The 22,436-nt window shown below is 51.1% G+C and overlaps 1 protein-coding gene across 2 annotated transcripts in view; it reads left to right on the forward strand.

Moving 5' to 3' along the window:
* LOC107078410 (MAM domain-containing glycosylphosphatidylinositol anchor protein 1) overlaps positions 1–22,436 on the forward strand; it is a 177,332-nt gene that overhangs the window by 90,331 nt on the left and 64,565 nt on the right. For both annotated transcript variants that reach the window (XM_069178576.1, XM_069178577.1), the window contains exons 6-11: positions 4,033–4,165; positions 14,292–14,561; positions 16,327–16,656; positions 17,554–17,850; positions 20,719–20,985; positions 22,151–22,302. In XM_069178576.1, the coding sequence (XP_069034677.1) occupies positions 4,033–4,165; positions 14,292–14,561; positions 16,327–16,656; positions 17,554–17,850; positions 20,719–20,985; positions 22,151–22,302 (1,449 nt within the window). The remainder of the gene's footprint in view (positions 1–4,032; positions 4,166–14,291; positions 14,562–16,326; positions 16,657–17,553; positions 17,851–20,718; positions 20,986–22,150; positions 22,303–22,436) is intronic.

Raw genomic sequence — 22,436 nt, forward strand, 5'->3', positions numbered from 1 at the left:
CTCAGGTACAGCCTCTCTACACTGAGGTACAGACGCTCTACACTCAGGTACAGACTCTCTACACTGAGTCTGTCAGTCTGTCTACACTCATACAGCACACCTGTCAGCCTGTCTACACTCACACAACACTCCTGTCAGCCTGTCTACACTCATACAACACACCTGTCAGCCTGTCTACACTCACACAGCACACCTGTCAGTCTGTCTACACTCATACAACACACCTGTCAGCCTGTCTACACTCACACAGCACACCTGTCAGCCTGTCTACACTCATACAACACACCTGTCACTCTGTCTACACTCACACAACACTCCTGTCAGCCTGTCTACACTCATACAACACACCTGTCAGCCTGTCTACACTCACACAGCACACCTGTCAGCCTGTCTACACTCATACAACACACCTGTCAGCCTGTCTACACTCATACAACACACCTGTCACTCTGTCTACACTCATACAACACACCTGTCAGCCTTTCTACACTCACACAGCACACCTGTCAGCCTTTCTACACTCACACAACACACCTGTCAGCCTGTCTACACTCATACAACACACCTGTCAGCCTGTCTACACTCACACAACACTCCTGTCAGCCTGTCTACACTCATACAGCACACCTGTCACTCTGTCTACACTCATACAACACACCTGTCAGCCTGTCTACACTCACACAACACACCTGTCACTCTGTCTACACTCACACAACACTCCTGTCAGTCTGTCTACACTCATACAACACACCTGTCAGCCTGTCTACACTCATACAGCACACCTGTCAGCCTGTCTACACTCATACAACACACCTGTCACTCTGTCTACACTCATACAACACACCTGTCAGCCTGTCTACACTCATACAACACACCTGTCAGCCTGTCTACACTCACACAGCACACCTGTCAGCCTGTCTACACTCATACAACACACCTGTCACTCTGTCTACACTCATACAACACACCTGTCAGCCTGTCTACACTCACACAGCACACCTGCCAGTCTGTCTACACTCATACAACACACCTGTCAGCCTGTCTACACTCACACAGCACACCTGTCAGCCTGTCTACACTCACACAACACTCCTGTCAGCCTGTCTACACTCACACAACACTCCTGTCAGCCTGTCTACACTCACACAGCACACCTGTCAGCCTGTCTACACTCATACAACACACCTGTCAGCCTGTCTACACTCACACAACACTCCTGTCAGCCTGTCTACACTCATACAGCACACCTGTCAGCCTTTCTACACTCACACAACACGCCTGTCAGCCTGTCTACACTCATACAACACACCTGTCAGCCTGTCTACACTCATACAACACACCTGTCAGCCTGTCTTCACTCACACAGCACACCTGTCAGCCGGTGTACACTCAGGAACAGTCTCATGGAAAGATCCTTGTAATACAATGTACCAGATTTTCAGTTTTTGTTTTATCACTTCCAATGGAATAAACCTGGTCATTGGTTTGTGGCATTGCTATGCATTGTTCTCAGAGTTTACAACACGGAAACTATCAATTTCAATTTCCAATGAATGAAGGCTACACATTTTTAACAGTGTATTTCAGACTCTTATAACCCTCTGTGTGTATGCCTCTGTGTTACAATGAGCGAGGCTTGTGTGACAGTACTGCAGAGTGCAGTGTGTATGGGAGAGAGTCCCTGTGTGTATTTCCCTGTGCGTGTCTCTGCTATTGAATATAGTCTACATGAGAGAGATAGTGTCTTTTTACCTGTGTCTGTCCATACTGCACAGTGCTTTGTAGATAGATAGAATGTGTGTACTTCCCTGTATGTGTCTCTACTATTCAATATAATGTGTATGAGAGAGAGAGACAGTGTGTCTTTTTACCTGCAGAGTGCTTTGTTTATGATAGAGAGGTAGAGTGTGTGTATTTACCGGTGTGTCTCTATAATACGCAGTGCAGTGTATGAGACAGTGTAAGTGTAAGTCCCCGTGTGTGTTTGTACTGCGCAGTGCTGTGTGAATAATAGAGTGCAGTGTGTTTGGAAAAGAGACAGTGTGTGGAATTACCTCTGTGTGGGTCTGTTCTGTGCAGTGAAGTGTGTATGAGAGAGATAGATTGTGTATTTCCCTGTGCTTGTATTTACTGTATTTACTTCCCTGCAGTTTACTGTATAGGACTGAGAGGGTGTTTGTATTTACCCGTGTGTGTCTGTAAGATACAGGGTATGTGTATGAGAGAGAGACAAAGTGTATATATTTTATGGAGTGTTTATAGTGTCTGTACTGTGCAGAGTAGTGTGTGTGGGAGAGACTGTGTGTGTTTACGTGTGTGTCTGTACTGCACAGTGAGAGATGGTGTGTGCATTTACTTTTGTGTAACTGTGCTGCACAGTGCAGTGTATATGAGACTTTGTATATATATATGTGTATGTGTCTCTAAGGAGCAGCATAGTGTGTATGTGACAGATACAGTGTGTGTTTACCGATGTGTGTGTGTTGTGTGTTTGTAGTGTGCAGTACAATATGTGTGGGAGAGAGACTGTGTGTGCATTTACCTTTGTGTGTCAGTATCTGTCCAGGGAAGTGTGTATGAGAGAGACAGTGTATATATTGACTTGTGAGTATGTGTACTGCATAGTGCAGTGTTTCTGAAAGGGAGGAAGTTTGTGTATATTTTTCTTTGTGTCTGTGTGCCTGTACTGTACAGTGCAGTGTGTTTGAAAGAGACAAAATCTATGTATTTCCCTGTGTGCCTGGCTCTACTGCACAGTTCATTGAGTTTGAGAGAGTGTATGTATTCACGTGTGTAGGGACTTGTGTGTGTCTGTATACTGTGCAGTATACAGTATACAGTTCATTGTACTGTATTGTCCACTGCAGTGTGTGTGAGAGAGAAATGGTGTGTGTATTTACCTGTGTGTGCCTCTACTGTTCAGCGCTGTGTGTGTATGAGAGAGACAGTGTGTGTATTGTATGTTTTTGTACTGTGCAGTGCAGTGTGAGTGAGAGACAGTGTCTGTTTGTACTGTGCAGTGCAGTGTGTGTGAGAGACAGTGTGTGTGAGAGACAGTGTGTTTTTGTACTGTGCAGTGCAGTGTGTGTGAGAGAGACAGGGTGTGTATTTACCTCTGTGTGTTTTTACTGTTCAGTGGAGTGTGTGAGAGAGACGAGTGTGTATTTACCTGTGTGTGTGCCTCTACTGTTCAGCGCTGTGTGTGTATGAGAGAGACAGTGTGTGTATTGTATGTTTTTGTACTGTGCAGTGCAGTGTGTGTGAGAGACAGTGTGTGTTTGTACTGTGCAGTGCAGTGTGTGTGTGAGAGACAGGGTGTGTATTTACCTCTGTGTGTTTTTACTGTTCAGTGGAGTGTGTGAGAGAGACAGTGTGTGTATTTACCTGTGTGTGTCTGTGACTCAGTGTTATACAACATCACTCACCACCCAAGCTTGCTCCTGCTCTCTTGCTTTTAAAGCAGCAGGTCTGGTCTGTGATGACGCGCCCGCAGTGTTGTTGTCCCTGAGGGGAGCTCCAGGCTGGGGCTCAGGAAGCAGTGAGACCAGATGACAGTGCAGGCACAGGCTGGGGGGCGAGCTGGGCAGTGGGACCCGAGTCACCATGGGAAATGGGCTGTAGCCACTGGGGCTGCAGAGTTCTTTGTCAGTGGGTGTTCTGCCTGAATTTATTGATAATTTAGTTTTTTCTCCTGTGTTGTGGTGGTACTGCTCTCTGCTCTAATCTAATTGCAGTGATCAGTTCCAGTCCCCACCATCTGAAGGCGCTATAGAGAATGAAACTGCCCTACTAGCGAGGAGCTGGAGAACTGTAGCCTTTTTGTCTTCAGAGTGTCTGTTTGCTGTCTGCCTGTTTGGCCTTTGTCTGTGTGATTTCTGTGTCTGATTGCTGTCCGTTTGTCTGTCTGATTGCTCTCTGTCTTTCTGATTTCGGTGTCTGATTGCAGTCTGTCTGTATGATTGCTCCGTGTCTGTCTTCTGTCTGTCTGATTGTTCTCTTTCTGTCTGATTGCTGTCTGTCTTCTCCTGTCAGGGTGAGACGAAGGTGCTGAAGCTGAAAAATCTGCGACCACAGGACTTCGCCAACTACACCTGTCAGGTGTCCGTGCGCAATGTGTGTGACATCCCTGACAGCGAGGTCACCTTTCAGCTCACTAGCGCCACCTGTGAGTCCCGACTGCCACTGCAACACCTGTCTCTCTGCAACACCCTACATTACTCACTGTGTCTCCCTCTATCACTGAGAGTTTGTACCCTTAGGTCAGAATGGCCGGACTCCCATCCCCCAGGTAATTTAGTACGTTACACATGTTTCAGGCCTGCGTGGGTAAGTCTATCGCGAGAGAAGAACACAGGATTACAGCAGATGGAACAGTGCATTTGTGAGCTCAGTGGCTTTGAGTGACCTGAGCGCCTGGCCTGCAGGGCAGCGCTCTCTGCGGAAGTAGAGAGGGGAGGGAACAAGGCGCGTCTGCGTATCTGCTGTGAATCTGTGCTGGTCAGGGCCAGAGGCATGCTGGGGAGACATGGGGGGACAGAGCAGAGCTCCAGGCAGGGGCAGGGCAGTCTGGGGTATATGCGAGAGGTCCGCTCTCTGTTCACTGCCCGCCACTGGAGCAGGACACTTTCGCCCCTCTCCTGCAGGGAACAGGTGCAGTCCTCAGCAAGAGGCAGAGACTGCGCTCTCAGCCCACCACGGCCTCAGGGCCATCTGCAGGTGAGCGAGTGCGGAGAGGGGCGTGCTGTGTCCTCTTCCTTCAGCGAGAGCTGATTTGTTTCTCTGTGTGGACTGTGAGACAAAGAGAACAGGGCAGTAAGATCTGGACTTTGACAGGACAGATGCCTGAGTCCCCAGCCTGGTTCCACTGACACTGGGTTGCCCAGGCAGAGCACTCTAGGCTCGGCCGCAGGCAGACCAACAGGTCACCATTGAAAACAGTCCGGTAGGGTTTGCACTTCAAGCACACACAGAACACGTCTCCCCGCCCCCTGCTAGGAAACTGACGCCAGTGTGAGTGAGTCATTGCAAACAGCCGCTTCGAGCTCAGAGGCCGCTCGTGGACGTTAACTGTCAGATGGACACTCTCTGAGCTGCAGAGGCTGGACCGCAGCTCTAGGAGGGAGAGCAACAGGCAGGACTCATCTCCTCTGGAACCTGGGGGGAACTCGGCACACAGTGGCTCAGCTCAACCCTCGGACAGAGATGGTCAGACAGCTGGTCAGAGAGATGATCAGACAGCCAGGCAGAGAGATGGTCACACAGTTGGTTAGAGAGATGGTCACACAGCTGGGCAGAGAGATGGTCAGACAGCCGGGCAGAGAGATGATCAGACAGCTGGGCAGAGAGATGATCAGACAGTCGGGCAGAGAGATGATCAGACAGCTGGCCAGAGAGATGATCAGACAGCTGGCCAGAGAGATGATCAGACAGTCGGGCAGAGAGATGGTCACACTGCTGGTCAGAGAGATGGTCACACTGCTGGGCAGAGAGATGATCAGACAGCTGGGCAGAGAGATGATCAGACAGTCGGGCAGAGAGATGATCAGACAGCTGGCCAGAGAGATGATCAGACAGTCGGGCAGAGAGATGATCAGACAGCTGGTCAGAGAGATGGTCAGACAGCTGGTCAGAGAGATGGTCAGACAGCTGGGCAGAGAGATGGTCACACTGCTGGTCAGAGAGATGGTCACACTGCTGGGCAGAGAGATGATCAGACAGCTGGGCAGAGAGATGATCAGACAGTCGGGCAGAGAGATGATCAGACAGCTGGTCAGAGAGATGATCAGACAGCTGGTCAGAGAGATGGTCAGACAGCTGGGCAGAGAGATGGTCACACTGCTGGGCAGAGAGATGGTCACACTGCTGGGCAGAGAGATGATCAGACAGCTGGTCAGAGAGATGGTCAGACAGCTGGGCAGAGAGATGATCAGACAGCTGGTCAGAGAGATGGTCAGACAGCTGGGCAGAGAGATGGTCACACTGCTGGTCAGAGAGATGGTCACACTGCTGGTCAGAGAGATGGTCAGACAGTTGGTCAGAGAGATGGTCAGACAGTCGGGCAGAGAGATGATCAGACAGTCGGGCAGAGAGATGATCAGACAGCTGGTCAGAGAGATGGTCAGACAGCTGGGCAGAGAGATGATCAGACAGTCGGGCAGAGAGATGATCAGACAGCTGGTCAGAGAGATGGTCAGACAGCTGGGCAGAGAGATGGTCACACTACTGGTCAGAGAGATGGTCACACTGCTGGTCAGAGAGATGGTCAGACAGTCGGGCAGAGAGATGGTCAGACAGTTGGGCAGAGAGATGATCAGACAGCTGGGCAGAGAGATGGTCACACTGCTGGTCCGAGAGATGGTCACACTGCTGGGCAGAGAGATGGTCACACTGCTGGTCAGAGAGATGGTCAGACAGCTGGGCAGAGAGATGGTCACACTGCTGGTCAGAGAGATGGTCAGACAGTCGGGCAGAGAGATGATCAGACAGCTGGCCAGAGAGATGGTCACACTGCTGGTCAGAGAGATGGTCAGACAGTTGGGCAGAGAGATGGTCAGACAGTTGGGCAGAGAGATGATCAGACAGTCGGGCAGAGAGATGATCAGACTGCTGGTCAGAGAGATGGTCACACTGCTGGTCCGAGAGATGGTCACACTGCTGGTCAGAGAGATGGTCACACTGCTGGTCAGAGAGATGGTCAGACAGTCGGGCAGAGAGATGGTCAGACAGTTGGGCAGAGAGATGGTCACACTGCTGGTCAGAGAGATGGTCAGACAGTCGGGCAGAGAGATGGTCAGACAGTCGGGCAGAGAGATGATCAGACAGTCGGGCAGAGAGATGGTCAGACAGCTGGGCAGAGAGATGGTCACACTGCTGGTCAGAGAGATGGTCAGACAGTCGGGCAGAGAGATGATCAGACAGCTGGCCAGAGAGATGGTCACACTGCTGGTCAGAGAGATGGTCAGACAGTTGGGCAGAGAGATGGTCAGACAGTTGGGCAGAGAGATGATCAGACAGTCGGGCAGAGAGATGATCAGACTGCTGGTCAGAGAGATGGTCACACTGCTGGTCCGAGAGATGGTCACACTGCTGGTCAGAGAGATGGTCACACTGCTGGTCAGAGAGATGGTCAGACAGTCGGGCAGAGAGATGGTCAGACAGTTGGGCAGAGAGATGGTCACACTGCTGGTCAGAGAGATGGTCAGACAGTCGGGCAGAGAGATGGTCAGACAGTCGGGCAGAGAGATGATCAGACAGTCGGGCAGAGAGATGGTCAGACAGCTGGGCAGAGAGATGGTCACACTGCTGGTCAGAGAGATGGTCGGACAGTCGGGCAGAGAGATGATCAGACAGCTGGTCAGAGAGATGGTCAGACAGTCGGGCAGAGAGATGGTCAGACAGTTGGGCAGAGAGATGGTCAGACAGTCGGGCAGAGAGATGATCAGACAGCTGGTCAGAGAGATGGTCAGACAGTCGGGCAGAGAGATGATCAGACAGCTGGCCAGAGAGATGGTCACACTGCTGGTCAGAGAGATGGTCAGACAGTTGGGCAGAGAGATGATCAGACAGCTGGTCAGAGAGATGGTCAGACAGTCGGGCAGAGAGATGGTCAGACAGTTGGGCAGAGAGATGATCAGACAGTCGGGCAGAGAGATGATCAGACTGCTGGTCAGAGAGATGGTCACACTGCTGGTCAGAGAGATGGTCACACTGCTGGTCAGAGAGATGGTCAGACAGCTGGGCAGAGAGATGGTCACACTGCTGGTCAGAGAGATGGTCACACTGCTGGTTAGAAAGATGGTCACACTGCTGGGCAGAGAGATGGTCAGACAGCTGGGCAGAGAGATGGTCACACTGCTGGTCAGAGAGATGGTCACACTGCTGGTTAGAAAGATGGTCACACTGCTGGGCAGAGAGATGGTCACACTGCTGGTTAGAAAGATGGTCACACTGCTGGCCAGAGAGATGGTCACACTGCTGGTCAGAGAGATGGTCACACTGCTGGTTAGAAAGATGGTCACACTGCTGGTCAGAGAGCCAGCCTGACAGGCAGCTAGACTCCTGGGCAGAGAGCAGCTCACTCCAGCCCCCTAATCCCACCGGCACACAGATCCTCTTACGGCCGGATTACTCTGCAGGTAGAACCGCTGATTTCCGCACTGTAACCCCTTTAGGAAACATCAATCCCATTACAGCAGCGGGAGGGCAGCGGCCTGCTGGCCCCCACCTCCCCGGCCTGCTCCGCTGAAGGAAATTGAAGCAATAATTCTTTTGTTTTCCCCTGTTATTTCTGTGGTCTGAAATTGCTTTTATTTTATGCTGAGCTGCTGTTAAAGTGCAGGTCACCTCAGCCTGTCAGGTACCTGCAGTGTCTGACGACAGCTCTCCTTTCTTGTGAACATCGGAAAATGGCACAAAAACTTTCCGAAATGTATTCCCAGTATTTGTTCAGAGTCCTTTATTCAGAGTCTTCATCAACTAATTTCCAGTGGTAACACAGAGAAGCCACAGAGCTCTGGGAGTCCAGAGAGCCCAGAGAGTGCCGGTGTCACGATTATAGTCCCCCCTCCTTAAGGGTGCTCCAGCCCTTCACTTTAGACTTTATTCTGTGCACCTGATCCCTTTTCCCAGCCCACCTTAAAAGCCAGGCGCTGACGCTCATCCTGGCTCTGCATCTGGTTTCCGCACCGTGCGAGTCCGGGACCTGGAAGCGCCTGGTCCCGTTAAGGTTTTAATCTCCGTTCCCGTTCCCTGTCCGCCGGTTCCGACCCGGTTCATGGTTTTAATTCCTTGTTTGGATGGCTCACCTGGCTATGGACTTATTCTTGTGTTTTTGGATTCCCTCTATGGACTACTTTTTTGGATTGTTTGCCTCGGCCACACCTCCCCCGTGCACCAGCGCACTTTGGACACGCCCCCCTGTCTTCAGCCCTGTATTCCTGCATGACGTTTCCCCAGTGTTTCCCCACTTCTTCAGATTGTGTTGTCCGCATAGGGTCCGGAAAGAACTGTTTGTTACAGCCGGGAGTCTAAAGAACCTGAAGAGACTTGGGAACCCAGATAACCCAGGTAGCTCAAGGCAAAGACAGCCCAGTAAATACTGGGAGTCCAGAGGGTTGAAAGAGCCCATGTAGTTCTGGGAGTCCAGAGAACCCAGAGAGTAAACTGTATTTACTGAATTTAAGGCTAAGACCCAGACCATACCTGTGGAGTCACAGACCGGACCTGTGGAGACAGGATCCTAGACTGAGACTCAGACCGGATCTGTGGAGACAGTGTACTAGACTGAGACCCAGACTGGGCCTGTGGAGACTCAGATCTTCCTTTGTTCTAGTTTTCCTACGGTATATTTTTCTAAATTTATTTTTTCAAATCTGTCACAGTAAGCAAACCATTCATTTGCAGAGCTGTCTTTACAAATGCATCATTAAAGAAAAAGGCCTTTGAACCAGGTGTTTCACTCTGAATCAGGAGTGTCAGCGTGAACCAGGTGTTCTACTCTGAATCAGGAGTGTCATCTTGAAACAGGTGTTTCACTCTGAATCAGGAGTGTCAGCGTGAACCAGGTGTTTCACTCTGAATCAGGAGTGTCAGCGTGAACCAGGTGTTTCACTCTGAATCAGGAGTGTCATCTTGAAACAGGTGTTTCACTCTGAATCAGAAGTGTCAGCATGAACCAAGTGTTTCACTCTGAATCAGGCGTGTCACTCTGAATCAGGTTTTTCACTCTGAACCAGGTGTTTCATTCTGAATCAGGAGTGTCAGCCTGAATCAGGTGTTTCACTCTGAACCAGGAGTGTCAGCATGAACCAGGTGTTTCACTCTGAATCAGGAGTGTCAGCATGAATCAGGTGTTCTACTCTGAATCAGGAGCATCAGTCTGAATTAGGAGTGTCAGTCTGAAGAACTGCTTTTCTCGGATCAAACCAGAGCCCAGACTCATGTTGCCAAGGCAGGGTTTGCTCAGGTACAAGATGTGGATCAGAATGGACTGTTCCTGCAGAGTGGTTTCATTTCCTTTAGCAGGAGAATGGCATGTTGCTTGTTCTGACGTGGTGAATGATGAAAACTTGCGTTGAATAGTGAATAACAGGATACTAATCTAGTTCTGCAGTTGTGAAAACGGTGTCGTATGTGCAGCTGGGTGTATAGATGTGTGTCAGAAGACAGCAGTATTACTGGAATTACTGTTGTGTGACAATGGCTATTTCATACCCCTTATCAGGTTCACCTGCCTCACATTTTCCTTGTTGGGCAGTGTGTGTTGGATGCTATATTTTGTTCTTGGAATCAAAGTGTCTTGTTAGTTGTTCCTGATGTGGCGCCACAGTCATTTCATAATTACAGCCTCTGTCTCACCTCTGGTCCAGATAAAGTCTTACCTGTCCACCAGGTGGAGCCGGGGAGAAGCAGGAGATATTTATCCTGGTACTATCGTACGTGTGCCACATGCAGTCATTGTTTAGTTGCTGTATGGGTAGTGTAGTGTGATCTGTGTGCTGTTCTACAGTTTGACACTAATACAGACTGAACAGACAGGACAGGCACTAACACAGACTGAACAGACAGGACAGACACTGACACAGACTGAACAGACAGGACAGACACTAACACAGACTGTACAGACAGGACAGACACTAACACAGACTGAACAGACAGGACAGACACTGACAGACAGTACAGACAGGACAGACACTGACACAGACTGTACAGACAGTACAGACACTGACACAGACTGAACAGACAGGACAGACACTAAAACAGACTGTACAGAAAGTACAGACACTGACACAGACTGTACAGACAGTACAGACACTGACACAGACTGTACAGACAGTACAGACACTGACACAGACTGTACAGACAGGACAGACACTGACACAGACTGAACAGACAGGACAGACACTGACACAGACTGAACAGACAGGACAGACACTAACACAGACTGTACAGACAGTACAGACACTGACACAGACTGAACAGACAGTACAGACACTGACACAGACTGTACAGACAGTACAGACACTAACACAGACTGAACAGACAGGACAGACACTAACACAGACTGAACAGACAGGACAGACACTGACACAGACTGAACAGACAGGACAGACACTAACACAGACTGTACAGACAGGACAGACACTAACACAGACTGAACAGACAGGACAGACACTGACAGACAGTACAGACAGGACAGACACTGACACAGACTGTACAGACAGGACAGACACTGACACAGACTGTACAGACAGTACAGACACTGACACAGACTGAACAGACAGGACAGACACTGACACAGACTGAACAGACAGGACAGACACTGACACAGACTGTACAGACAGGACAGACACTGACACAGACTGAACAGACAGGACAGACACTGACACAGACTGAACAGACAGGACAGACACTAACACAGACTGTATACTTTAACCTTTTAAAGATTAATTTAGATTAGTCTTTAGATTCAAGAGAGAGCACAGAGACCCAAGACAGAATGACAAAACTTTTCTTTTAATTACTACAGCCTGCAGGAGAATTAGTACTTCTCTGAAAATGTTAAAATAATGAAAGTTACATCTAGCTATCTTCAGGAGGGTTTATGAAATGTTTTCCATGTGGAGAAGATGAGGGATTCAGGGAGTATTCCCAGTGTCCGTAGTCAGCTCCCTCTGGCTGAAGTCTTGCCTATTCACTCTTGCGTGAGGCACATGAGGACTCATGTGTGCAGTACACCCCAGATCATCTGATCCATGTCCTGTCACATTCCTAACCCCTCCTCTTAAGGACGCTCCAGCCCTTCCTAGTGTCACGATTGTAGTCCCTCCTCCTTAAGGGCGCTCCGGCTCTTGTTTGTCTTATTCCACGCACCTGCCCCTTGTTCCAGTCTCCTTCCTGTCCCCCTTTAAAAGCCAGACGCAGTCGCCAACCGAGGCTCTGCATCTGATTTCCACATCGTAGGCCAGCAGCCATGTCACCCTGCAACTCACAGCTGGCAACCCACTGAAGCTCAGCAGGTGTGAGCCTGGTCAGTACCTGGATGGGAGACCTCCTGGGAAAAACTAAGGTTGCTGCTGGAAGTCGTGTTAGTGGGGCCAGCAGGGGGCGCTCACCCTGGGGTCCATGTGGGTCCTAATGCCCCAGTATAGCGACGGGGACACTATACTGTAAACAGGCACCGTGCTTCGGATGAGACGTAAAACCGAGGTCCTGACTCTCTGTGGTCATTAAAAATCCCAGCTTCCTGGTCACAATTTCCCATTGGCCCTTACCAATCATGGCCTCCTAATAATCCCCCTCTTTGAACTGGCTACATTACTCTGCTCTCCTCCCCACTGAGAGCTGGTGTGTGGGGAGTGTACTGGCGCACTATGGCTGCCGTCGCATCATCCAGGTGGGGCTGCACATTGGTGGTGGTGGGGGGGAGTCCCCATTACCTGTAAAGTGCTTTGAGTGGAGTGTCCATAAGCGCTATATAAGTGTAAGCAATTATTATTATTATTATTATCGTGCGAGCCCGGGACCTGAATTCGTCTGGATTCTATGCTTTTAGCTTCCTGCCCCTGTTCCTGTTCCCCCCGCCGGTCCCGACCCGGTCCCTGTTTTTAATCCCTTGTTTTGGATGGATTACCCGGCCATGGACTTCTGCTTGTTTTTTGGATTCTCCCTTGGACTTATTCTTTGGATTGTTTGTCTCGGCCACACCTCCCCGGATCACCAGCACTGCATCGACACGCCCCCGTTTTCATCCTCGTATTCCTGCATGACTTTTTTCCCGGTGTTTCCTCGCTATTCCGGATTGTGTCGTCCACATAGGGTCCGGAAAGACCCGTTCGTTACACCTAGTTTGTTACTCATCTCCCGCACCTGCTCCCTGGTCCAGCCCCTCTTCAGTTCCCCCTTAAAAGCCAGACGCCGACGCTATTCCGGTCTCTGCTCTGGTTTCCATACCTGGAAGCGCCTGGTCCCGTTAACGTTTTAGTTCCCGTTCCCGTTCCCGTGCCGGTTCTGACCCGGTTCCCGTTTTTAAATCTTGTTTGTCTTGGATGGACCGCCCGGTTTTGGACTTTTGCCTCTGTTTGGATTCTCCCTTGGACTTCTTCCTGGATTGTTTGCCTCGCCCACAGCTTCCCCGAACACCAGCGCCCCATGGACGCGCCCCCTGTTTTCATTCCCGACTCCCGCATGCTGTTTTCCCCACTCATCCCCGGATTGTGTCGTCTGCGTAGGGTCCTGAAAGAGCGCTTTTGTTACATGTCCACCAATAAACACCAGACCAGTCCTAGGGTGTTGGAGCTGTACCAGGATTTAATACAGACATGTGGTTTTCATCACAGGAAGTGACCCCAGAGACAGTGGGCTGGCTCACATGAGAGACAAAACAGCCTCACAGCTGAGTGCACAGGAAACCCGCTGAAACTCCGCAACTTCAGGAAAGAGAAAAAGATGTCAGGTCAAGCACAAGGAATCAGAGAGAAAATGTACTGTAGGGAAACACAATGGAATAGGAAAACACTATATGATAGGCAAGAAAGATAAATGAAAAGATGTTATAAAGGATAAAGAAAAAAAAAACAATAGTATTCTAAGTAGTTCTTATCATAAGTAATTAGACATAGTAATGATCAGTTTTAAGCCCAATTCTCCCCCCCGCAGGATGACTTGGAGAGGCTGTGATGAAGTGTCATGGGATCAGGGGAGAGGGCTCACAAGTCACTGAGCGGATCTGCTCCCTCGTCAGGGCCCTGTGATCTCACCTGCGTCATTGACGGGGCTGCAGGTCGGGTTTATTAGGAGTGTTCAGTCTCGACAGCACTAGATTACCTTCCCACAGACTACCGCATGTCTCTGGGTGTGTGTGAAAGGGTAAGGGTTAGGTGTAGGGGTATTACCCCTAGATCTGTCCCTAGAATGCAGAGAACATCGCGTCACGGTTCTGTCCCCAGCCCCAGTTCATTCTCCGACATACTCTCCAGACTGGAGCGTGTGCAGAGTGAACAGATCTCAGGAGCTCGGAAACTCACAGAACGTACGAGTGCGTTCAATCTGTGTGGCTGCAGAGTGCTGGCGGTGCTCCCTGCCAGCGGTCCCACGGTCGGATTAGACACCAGCCCTGTTAAGAGCCACCCATTCAACACATCAATCAAGCGATCAATCCCTCAGCTCCCTGTCACCACTGCGATTGAATGATGCCCTGAGAGAGTGGCGTTCCCTTGGCTCAGCACCGGACCCTCCGTCAAAGGGGACCCCTCTCAAAGGCACTGTCTCATGCTGTGTCTCCTCTCCATCAGCTCCCCCGTCTCTGCGGCTCTCTGTGAACGAGACCCTGGTGGTGGACCCCGGGACCGACGTCACCATGTCGTGTGACGTGACCGGGGGCGAGCCCGTGCCGACTGTGCTGTGGTCCCGGTTCCCGGCCCCCCTGCCTCCCTGGGCTCAGGCCCGGGGCAGCACCCTGAGCCTGCGCAGGGTCACGCCCCGAGACGCCGGCTTCTACAGCTGCACTGCGGTCAACAACGTGGGCAACCCCGCCAAGAGGACGGTCAACCTCATCGTGAGAGGTGAGAGAGAGGACAGAGAGAAGCTCTCTGGATGTGAGCTTGAGAGAGGGGAACAGAGGGAGAGAGGACAGTGGGAGACAGGAGGAGATACCTTGGACTGACAACCAGTTCATCTGGGACTGCTGACTTGGCAGTGATGGCACTGAAGGAGAAGACACTGAGGGCTTTTTATGCCATTAGAAGGAGGCTCGACAACATCAACCCCCCATAACAATCTGGGTGTGAATATTGAAAGTGTAACCTAACCCATTGCTCTTTACGGCAGTGAAGTCTGGGGTCAGACCAGGATGACACTCAATGGGACAAGCACCGCATGGAAGTCCTGTGTACAGAGTTCAGTAAAGCCATTCTCTATGTTCAAAGAAAAACTCCCAACAGAAGTTGTAGGGTTGAATTAGGCCAATTCCCATTGCTAATCAATTTACAGAAGAGAGTAATCAAATTTTGGTTAGACCTGAAAAACAGTGCCAAAAACACTTACCACCCCAAAGCCCTGCTGAGCCCAGAGAAGAGCCCCCTCAGCCAGCTGGTCCAACACACACTAGCTGAGTATTTGACCAGGGTAAGAGACAGTGTAGAGAAGGAGACCCTGACAAAGCAGAAGCACAGTGACCACAGCCTGTTCATAAAAACTGAACACAGGCAGACCTGGCTGTCCAGAGAGGACAGACTGTGCTCCCACCTCCAGCTACTGCCAAAGAGACACTGTGAGAAATACTCCGGGATTAGACAAACATTCTTTCCTAAAATAACAAATCTATTCCCAGAATTCCCACACCTGCCAGAAACAGTAAAGCTTCCAATCCTAATGGGGGAAGAAAATTAAGAGTTACAGCCCATTGTGTGACCTCCTGCCAAAGTCAGGAGAACAGACAGTGAGTCTGTCTTTCAAAAATAATAATAATAATAATAATAATAATAAAGTGTGTGATTTCCTGTCCCAGCCTGAGGAACAGACAGTGAGCCTGTCTCTCAGTAATAATAATAATACTGTTTGTGATCTCCTGTCCCAGCCTGAGGAACAGTGAGCCCGTCTCTCAATGATGTTTTATGTTTTATGTGATGTAATTGTCCAATAATGTGTTTGTACTGTAAACGCCTGTATATGCTGTGTTAATTGCATCTGCTTTGTCAACACTGTAATTCATTGGACATTGGTAGAGAGTGAGGGAGAGAGGATAGTGAGGGAGAGGAGAGTGTGGAAGAGAGAAGTGAGTGAGGGAGAGAGGAGAGTGTGAGAGAGAAGAGTGAGGGAGAGATAAACGGAAAGGGGGCAGAAGAGCTGAGAGGCTAGAGAGTGAAAGATTGAAAGAGGAGGAAAATTAAGAACAGAGACGGTGAAAGGGGTGGAGAAATTGGAAGATGTGGAGAGATGGAGAGGTGGAAGATGGAGAGAGATGGAGAGGTGGAAGATGTAGAGAGGTGGAGAAGTGCAAGATGTAGAGAGATGGAGAGGTGGAAGATGAAGAGAGAGGTGGAGAGGTGGAAGATGTAGAGAGAGGTGGAGAGGTGGAAGATGAAGAGAGAGGTGGAGAGGTGGAAGCTGTAGAGAGAGGTGGAGAAGTGGAAGATGTAGAGAGATGGAGAGGTGGAAGATGTAGAGAGAGGTGGAGAGGTGGAAGATGTAGAGAGAGGTGGAGAGGTGGAAGATGTAGAGGGACAGAGGAAAGGAGAAGAGGAATAATGGTGAAAAGCAGGGGAAGTGGCAGAAGGGCAGCAGAAGGAAGGAGAGATCCTGCGAATAAGCCCTTCATCTCTCCCCCAGTCTTAAGGAACATCACCTTCCAGATCACTCCAGACTCCAACAAGGACAGCGAGACTATCCAGATGGGTCGTGACCTCAAGCTGTCCTGCCACGTGGACGCGCAGCCACAGGACAAGGTCAGCTACTCCTGGTACAAGAACTCTGCCCCGGTCCAGCCCTCCGAGAGCCTGATTCTTCTGCGCAGTGACCCTGACATGGCTCCGGGCACCAGCAGCCTGGAGATCATCGACATGAAGTTCCGGGACCAAGCCACCTACAGCTGTGTGGCCCGGTTTCCTGGGAGCTCTGTGCCCGAGCTAAGAGTTGATGTCAACATCACCCAGAGCAGCGGTGAGCGAGCAGAGTGCAGATCCCACCCCTGTATCCTCCCGTCCTCTCACGCCCACCACCTCTCTTCTCCACTCCCTCTTCCTTCTCCTCCTTCTGTCCTGCTCCTGCAGCAGAGCTGTGCGGTATGTAAGCGAGATGACAGGTAAACGTCAAGTAGGCGTACAATCAGAACAATTTGACCTTGGTTATCTGGGGTCTCTGGTTTGGAACAACTATACACGAGCAGCTCTGGAAACTCCCTGACCAGGTTCTCAAGAACAGGTCTCGCCAGGGTTAGCAGACACAGTGCCCTGAGCACCAATCACCTGAGTTGTGACTGGCCTGCTGCTCCTCCAGGAGAGCAGATATCTGGAACAATTTTTTTCGGACTGAGTTCTGGGGCCAGTGTAGACACCCTGTAGTCTAGGTATGTGCCTGTCCAAGCCCTGTCCTGAGTCGTGAATGTCAGTCTTGTCAGGATTGCAGATGTCAGTCCCAGTGACTCAGTCTCGGACTGGGATTCCTCAGGTCGGTTCTATGATGGAAAAGTGAGCTCTGCTCTTGCTGAACAGCTGGACTTCACAAGTGGTGTTTGTGCAAATTGGGGCGATCCTCCTAGCAGAACTGTCCCGTTCAGCTTCAAGGAACTTGCAGGAGGATGAAGATGGCAATCCGTGTCCTAGAGAGAGAAGCATCTGGTTTGACAGTGGACATAAGCCTCTCTGGACAGCCAGGTGTGGACTTGCTCAGGAACGTCTGACGCTCTGTTACCAGGATCAGGCATTTTGTACGTGTTTGTTTAAGGCCCAGCAGCTCTCTAGTTTGCCTGTTGTTCTTTTGTATTCTCCCCAGTGGGCGAGGCAGTTGTGTTTGTGTTGTGATGTGGTTGACAAGATCGGCTCATGCTGTCTTTTTCAGTGACCCCACCTGTGCTGACGGTGCCCCCTGGTGGTAGCATGGTGACAGTGTCTGAGGGAAAAGGGGCGGAGCTGGTGTGCCTGGTGGATGGCAAGCCCCGCCCCCCAGTGCTGTGGTCGCGGGCTGATAAGGACCTGCCCATGCCCTCCGGGGAGAATCTGGTGGAGACCAAGGAAGGCCGCCTGAGACTGGACAACGTCACGCGCAACATGAGCGGCTCCTACCGCTGCCAGACGGCGCAGTACAACGGGCTGAACATCAAAAGGCGTGAGGCACTGGTCCAGCTCAACGTGCAGTGTGAGTCTTCCCTCCTGCTCTCCCTCCTCTCTCCCCATCTCCCGAACCCCCGCAGTCCGGCTCTGTGATGTCAGCTCTGATAGTCGCACGAGGGGACACCTGGTGAGAGACAAGGCGATTCTAAGCTCAGCACAAGGGGGCTGTCAGTGTGGGATCAGTCAGTAGATTTTCGGGAGATCTGCGTGGACACCTGTGTCTCAGAGTGAAAGGGGCTGTGAAGAACGTTCTCTGTATGGGGTCTCTGGGCTCAACTTACCTGAGAATTGCTCTCGTGCTCTGTGTTTTTAATTTAGTTTGTTTTTTTAATTTTGCCCCCCCGATCATAAACCCTCCCCCACTCTTTTTTGTCACTGTTGTCCAGCAGGCCAGGTTTCTGCAGTGAGGCACTCCTCCCACACATGCACACTTCCCTACACCACAATCCCTGGCCATAGTCCCTGCATCCTACACCCCAGATCACTGCACCTACATTATTCACCCCAAGTCACAGCTACACAGCAGATCAGTGCCTCTACATCAGCACCCCAGATCACAAACCCTGTATACCACTCCCCATATTACACCCCCTGCATCCTACACCCCAGATCACAGACCCTGTATACCACTCCCCATATTACACCCCCTGCATCCTACACCCCAGATCACAAACCCTGTATACCACTCCCCATATTACACAACCTGCATCCTACACCCCAGATTACAAACCCTATATACCACTCCCCATATTACACAACCTGCATCCTACACCCCAGATCACAGACCCTGTATACCACTCCCCATATTACACCCCCTGCATCCTACACCCCAGATCACAAACCCTGTATACCGCTCCTCATATTACACCCCCTGCATCCTACACCCCAGATCACAGACCCTGTATACCACTCCCCATATTACACCCCCTGCATCCTACACCCCAGATCACAAACCCTGTATACCACTCCTCATATTACACCCCCTGCATCCTACACCCCAGATCACAGACCCTGTATACCACTCCTCATATTACACCCCCTGCATCCTACACCCCAGATCACAAACCCTGTATACCACTCCCCATATTACACCCCCTGCATCCTACACCCCAGATCACAGACCCTGTATACCACTCCCCATATTACACCCCCTGCATCCTACACCCCAGATCACAAACCCTGTATACCACTCCCCATAATACACCCCCTGCATCCTACACCCCAGATCACAGTACCTACTGTACATTATTCACCCCAAGTCACAGCTACACACCAGATCACTGCCTCTACATTAGCACCACAGATTACAGACTCTATATCATCGTTTAGTCGAGTCTGACTCTTCGTGACCTCATGGACTTTAGCATGCCAGGCCTGTCTGTCAACAACTACTTCTCTGAGCTCTTGCAAATTCATATTCATTACTTCAGTAACACTATCTATCCATCTTAACCTCTGCCGCCCCCTTCTTCTTTTCCCTTCAGTCTTTCCCAACATCAGAGTCTTCTCCAGTGAGTCCTGTCTCAAAAATAAATCAAAGCTACATGCTACGCCCCTGGTTACAGCTGCTACATCCTATGCCCCAGATCAGAGCCCTAAGATTCTACTGTACCTCCAGCTTACACCCCCTACCATCTTACCCACTAGCTCTTATGTCCTACACCCAAGATTTCAGCATCGACATTCTACTCCCAAGATCAAACAAGCTACATCCCACACCCCTGATCAGAGCCCATATATCCTACAGCCCCATCACAGTTCATACAGTACATTCTATACCACAGATCACGACTCCTATATTGTACAAGCCAGATCACAGACCTCCTACACTGCAGAGCATAGATCCCACACCCTACAAGCCAGATCACAGACCTCCTACACTGCAGACCGCAGATCCCACAACCTACAAACCAGATCACAGACCTCCTACACTGCAGATCCCACAACCTACAAGCCAGATCACAGACCTCCTACACTGCAGATCCCACAACCTACAAGCCAGATCACAGACCTCCTACACTGCAGAGCATAGATCCCACACCCTACAAGCCAGATCACAGACCTCCTACACTGCAGACCGCAGATCCCACAACCTACAAACCAGATCACAGACCTCCTACACTGCAGATCCCACAACCTACAAACCAGATCACAGACCTCCTACACTGCAGATCCCACAACCTACAAGCCAGATCACAGACCTCCTACACTGCAGACCGCAGATCCCACAACCTACAAGCCAGATCACAGACCTCCTACACTGCAGAGCCCAGATCCCACAACCTACTGTACAAGCCAGATCACAGACCTCCTACACTGCAGAGCCCAGATCCCACAACCTACAAGCCAGATCACAGACCTCCTACACTGCAGAGCATAGATCCCACACCCTACAAGCCAGATCACAGACCTCCTACACTGCAGACCGCAGATCCCACAACCTACAAACCCGATCACAGACCTCCTACACTGCAGATCCCACAACCTACAAACCAGATCACAGACCTCCTACACTGCAGACCGCAGATCCCACAACCTACAAGCCAGATCACAGACCTCCTACACTGCAGAGCCCAGATCCCACATTCTACACCCCAGATCACATCTCTTATGTACTACACTCCAAATCACACTCTAAAGCCTACACCATGGATCGTAGCTCCTACACCCTACACCCCAAATCACAGCCCCATCATTCTACACCCCAAATCACATTGCTTACATACTACACTCCACATCACGGACTCTACATCCTACACCAGAGATCCCAGCTCCTCTGTCGTACACTCCAGAAACACAGCCCCTACCTCCTGTACACAGTGATCAGGACTTGGAGCTTAGTGACCCCTGCCCTTCCATTCCCACTCACTGGCTCCTGTGCTCTTGCTTGCAGTCCCCCCTATCGTGGACCCCGTGTTCCAGGATGTCCGCTCCAAGCTGTTCCAGCGCCTGCCCCTGCGCTGCTCAGTGCTGAAGGCCAACCCCGCACGTATCGAGCAGGCCACCTGGCTGCTGAACGGGCGCCGCCTGCCGGGAGGGGTCGTTCTTCCCGAGGCCTCGGAGTACGTCATCGGCACCCTGAGCACCGGCAACAACGGCACCTACGAGTGCCGCATCAGCAACAGCGCGGGCAGCACGTCCTGTGTCTTCAGTGTGTCAGGTCAGTGGGGTCCTGCTTGTCTGTCTGTCTGCCTGTCAACATTGCAGGCAGCACGTCCTGTGTCTTCAGTGTGTCAGGTCAGTGCGGTCCTGCTTGTCTGTCTGCCTGTCAACATTGCAGGCAGCACGTCCTGTGTCTTCAGTGTGTCAGGTCAGTGCGGTCCTGCTTGTCTGCCTGTCTGTCTTTCAACATTGCAGGCAGCACGTCCTGTGTCTTCAGTGTGTCAGGTCAGTGCGGTCCTGCTTGTCTGTCTGTCTGCCTGTCAACATTGCAGGCAGCATGTCCTGTGTCTTCAGTGTGTCAGGTCAGTGCGGTCCTGCTTGTCTGTCTGTCTTTCAACATTGCAGGCAGCATGTCCTGTGTCTTCAGTGTGTCAGGTCAGTGCGGTCCTGCTTGTCTGTCTCTCTGCCTGTCAACATTGCAGGCAGCATGTCCTGTGTCTTCAGTGTGTCAGGTCAGTGGGGTCCTGCATGTCTGTCTGCCTGCATGCTTGTGCGTCTGTCTGTGTGCCTATCTGTGAGTGTCTTTGTCTGTCTATCAGGGTGTGAGACAGCACACAGTATCTGCATTCCCACAGCACAGGGTACAATCACTCTGGCCCACTCAGGCCAGCAGGGCTTTGGGGGCTGTGTGCCAGCCAGCAGGGCATGCTGGGACAATGATCTGGTGACAAGGCCAGCCAGTAGCCTGCACAGTCTGACCCGCACTCCTGACTCCTAGAGGCTGTGTTCCTCCTGTGGGTATTTCAGTCTTCCTGCCCGCAGATCTAATCTGTATTCCTGCACTGACCTCTGGGAATCAGTGCGGTGCATTTGATGCAATGTTAAACTTCCAGACAGCAGACAGAAACACTCTTCTCACATAGCCCGGACTGTGAAGAGGAAGTGATCCCTCTCTTTCCAGATGTGTTGGCTCACCAGCTGTAAGAGCCTGACACATCTTGACCGCTGATCCACCATGGGCTACTGCAGGGTTCAGGCCAGTTTCACCAGCAGGGGGAGTGCTAGGTCTCTGACACTGTGCCCAGATTCTTAGCTTCAGGGCCCACAGCGTCTGGGCCCAGGTAAGGGTTAAGAGTAGTTTATATCTGGGGCCAGTGTGAGAGGATGACGGGAGTGTACCCCCACAGACCTCACGGAGGTGCTCTCTCTCTCTGTCTCCTCAGCCAGGGCTTACAGCCCCGAGTTCTACTACGACACCCCAACCCCCATCTACACCCTGAGAACCAGCCGCAACTACACCTACGACCTGCAGTGGACGCAGAGGGAGCCCAACGCCGTGGACAAGATCATCGGCTACTGGATCAGCGTGACCCAGGTGAGTGAGGACAGGACAGTGCCCCCACTGGGCAAGAGGAAGCTATCGCTGGGGGTTCTCGCCCTGACTCACTGGATAAAGCCCTTGCTGACAAAGGCAGGCTGGGATTACAGGGCGGTCACAGGGACTCTCTG

The sequence above is a fragment of the Lepisosteus oculatus genome, chromosome 2 (assembly GCF_040954835.1).
Source record: "Lepisosteus oculatus isolate fLepOcu1 chromosome 2, fLepOcu1.hap2, whole genome shotgun sequence".
Lineage (NCBI taxonomy): Eukaryota > Metazoa > Chordata > Actinopteri > Semionotiformes > Lepisosteidae > Lepisosteus > Lepisosteus oculatus.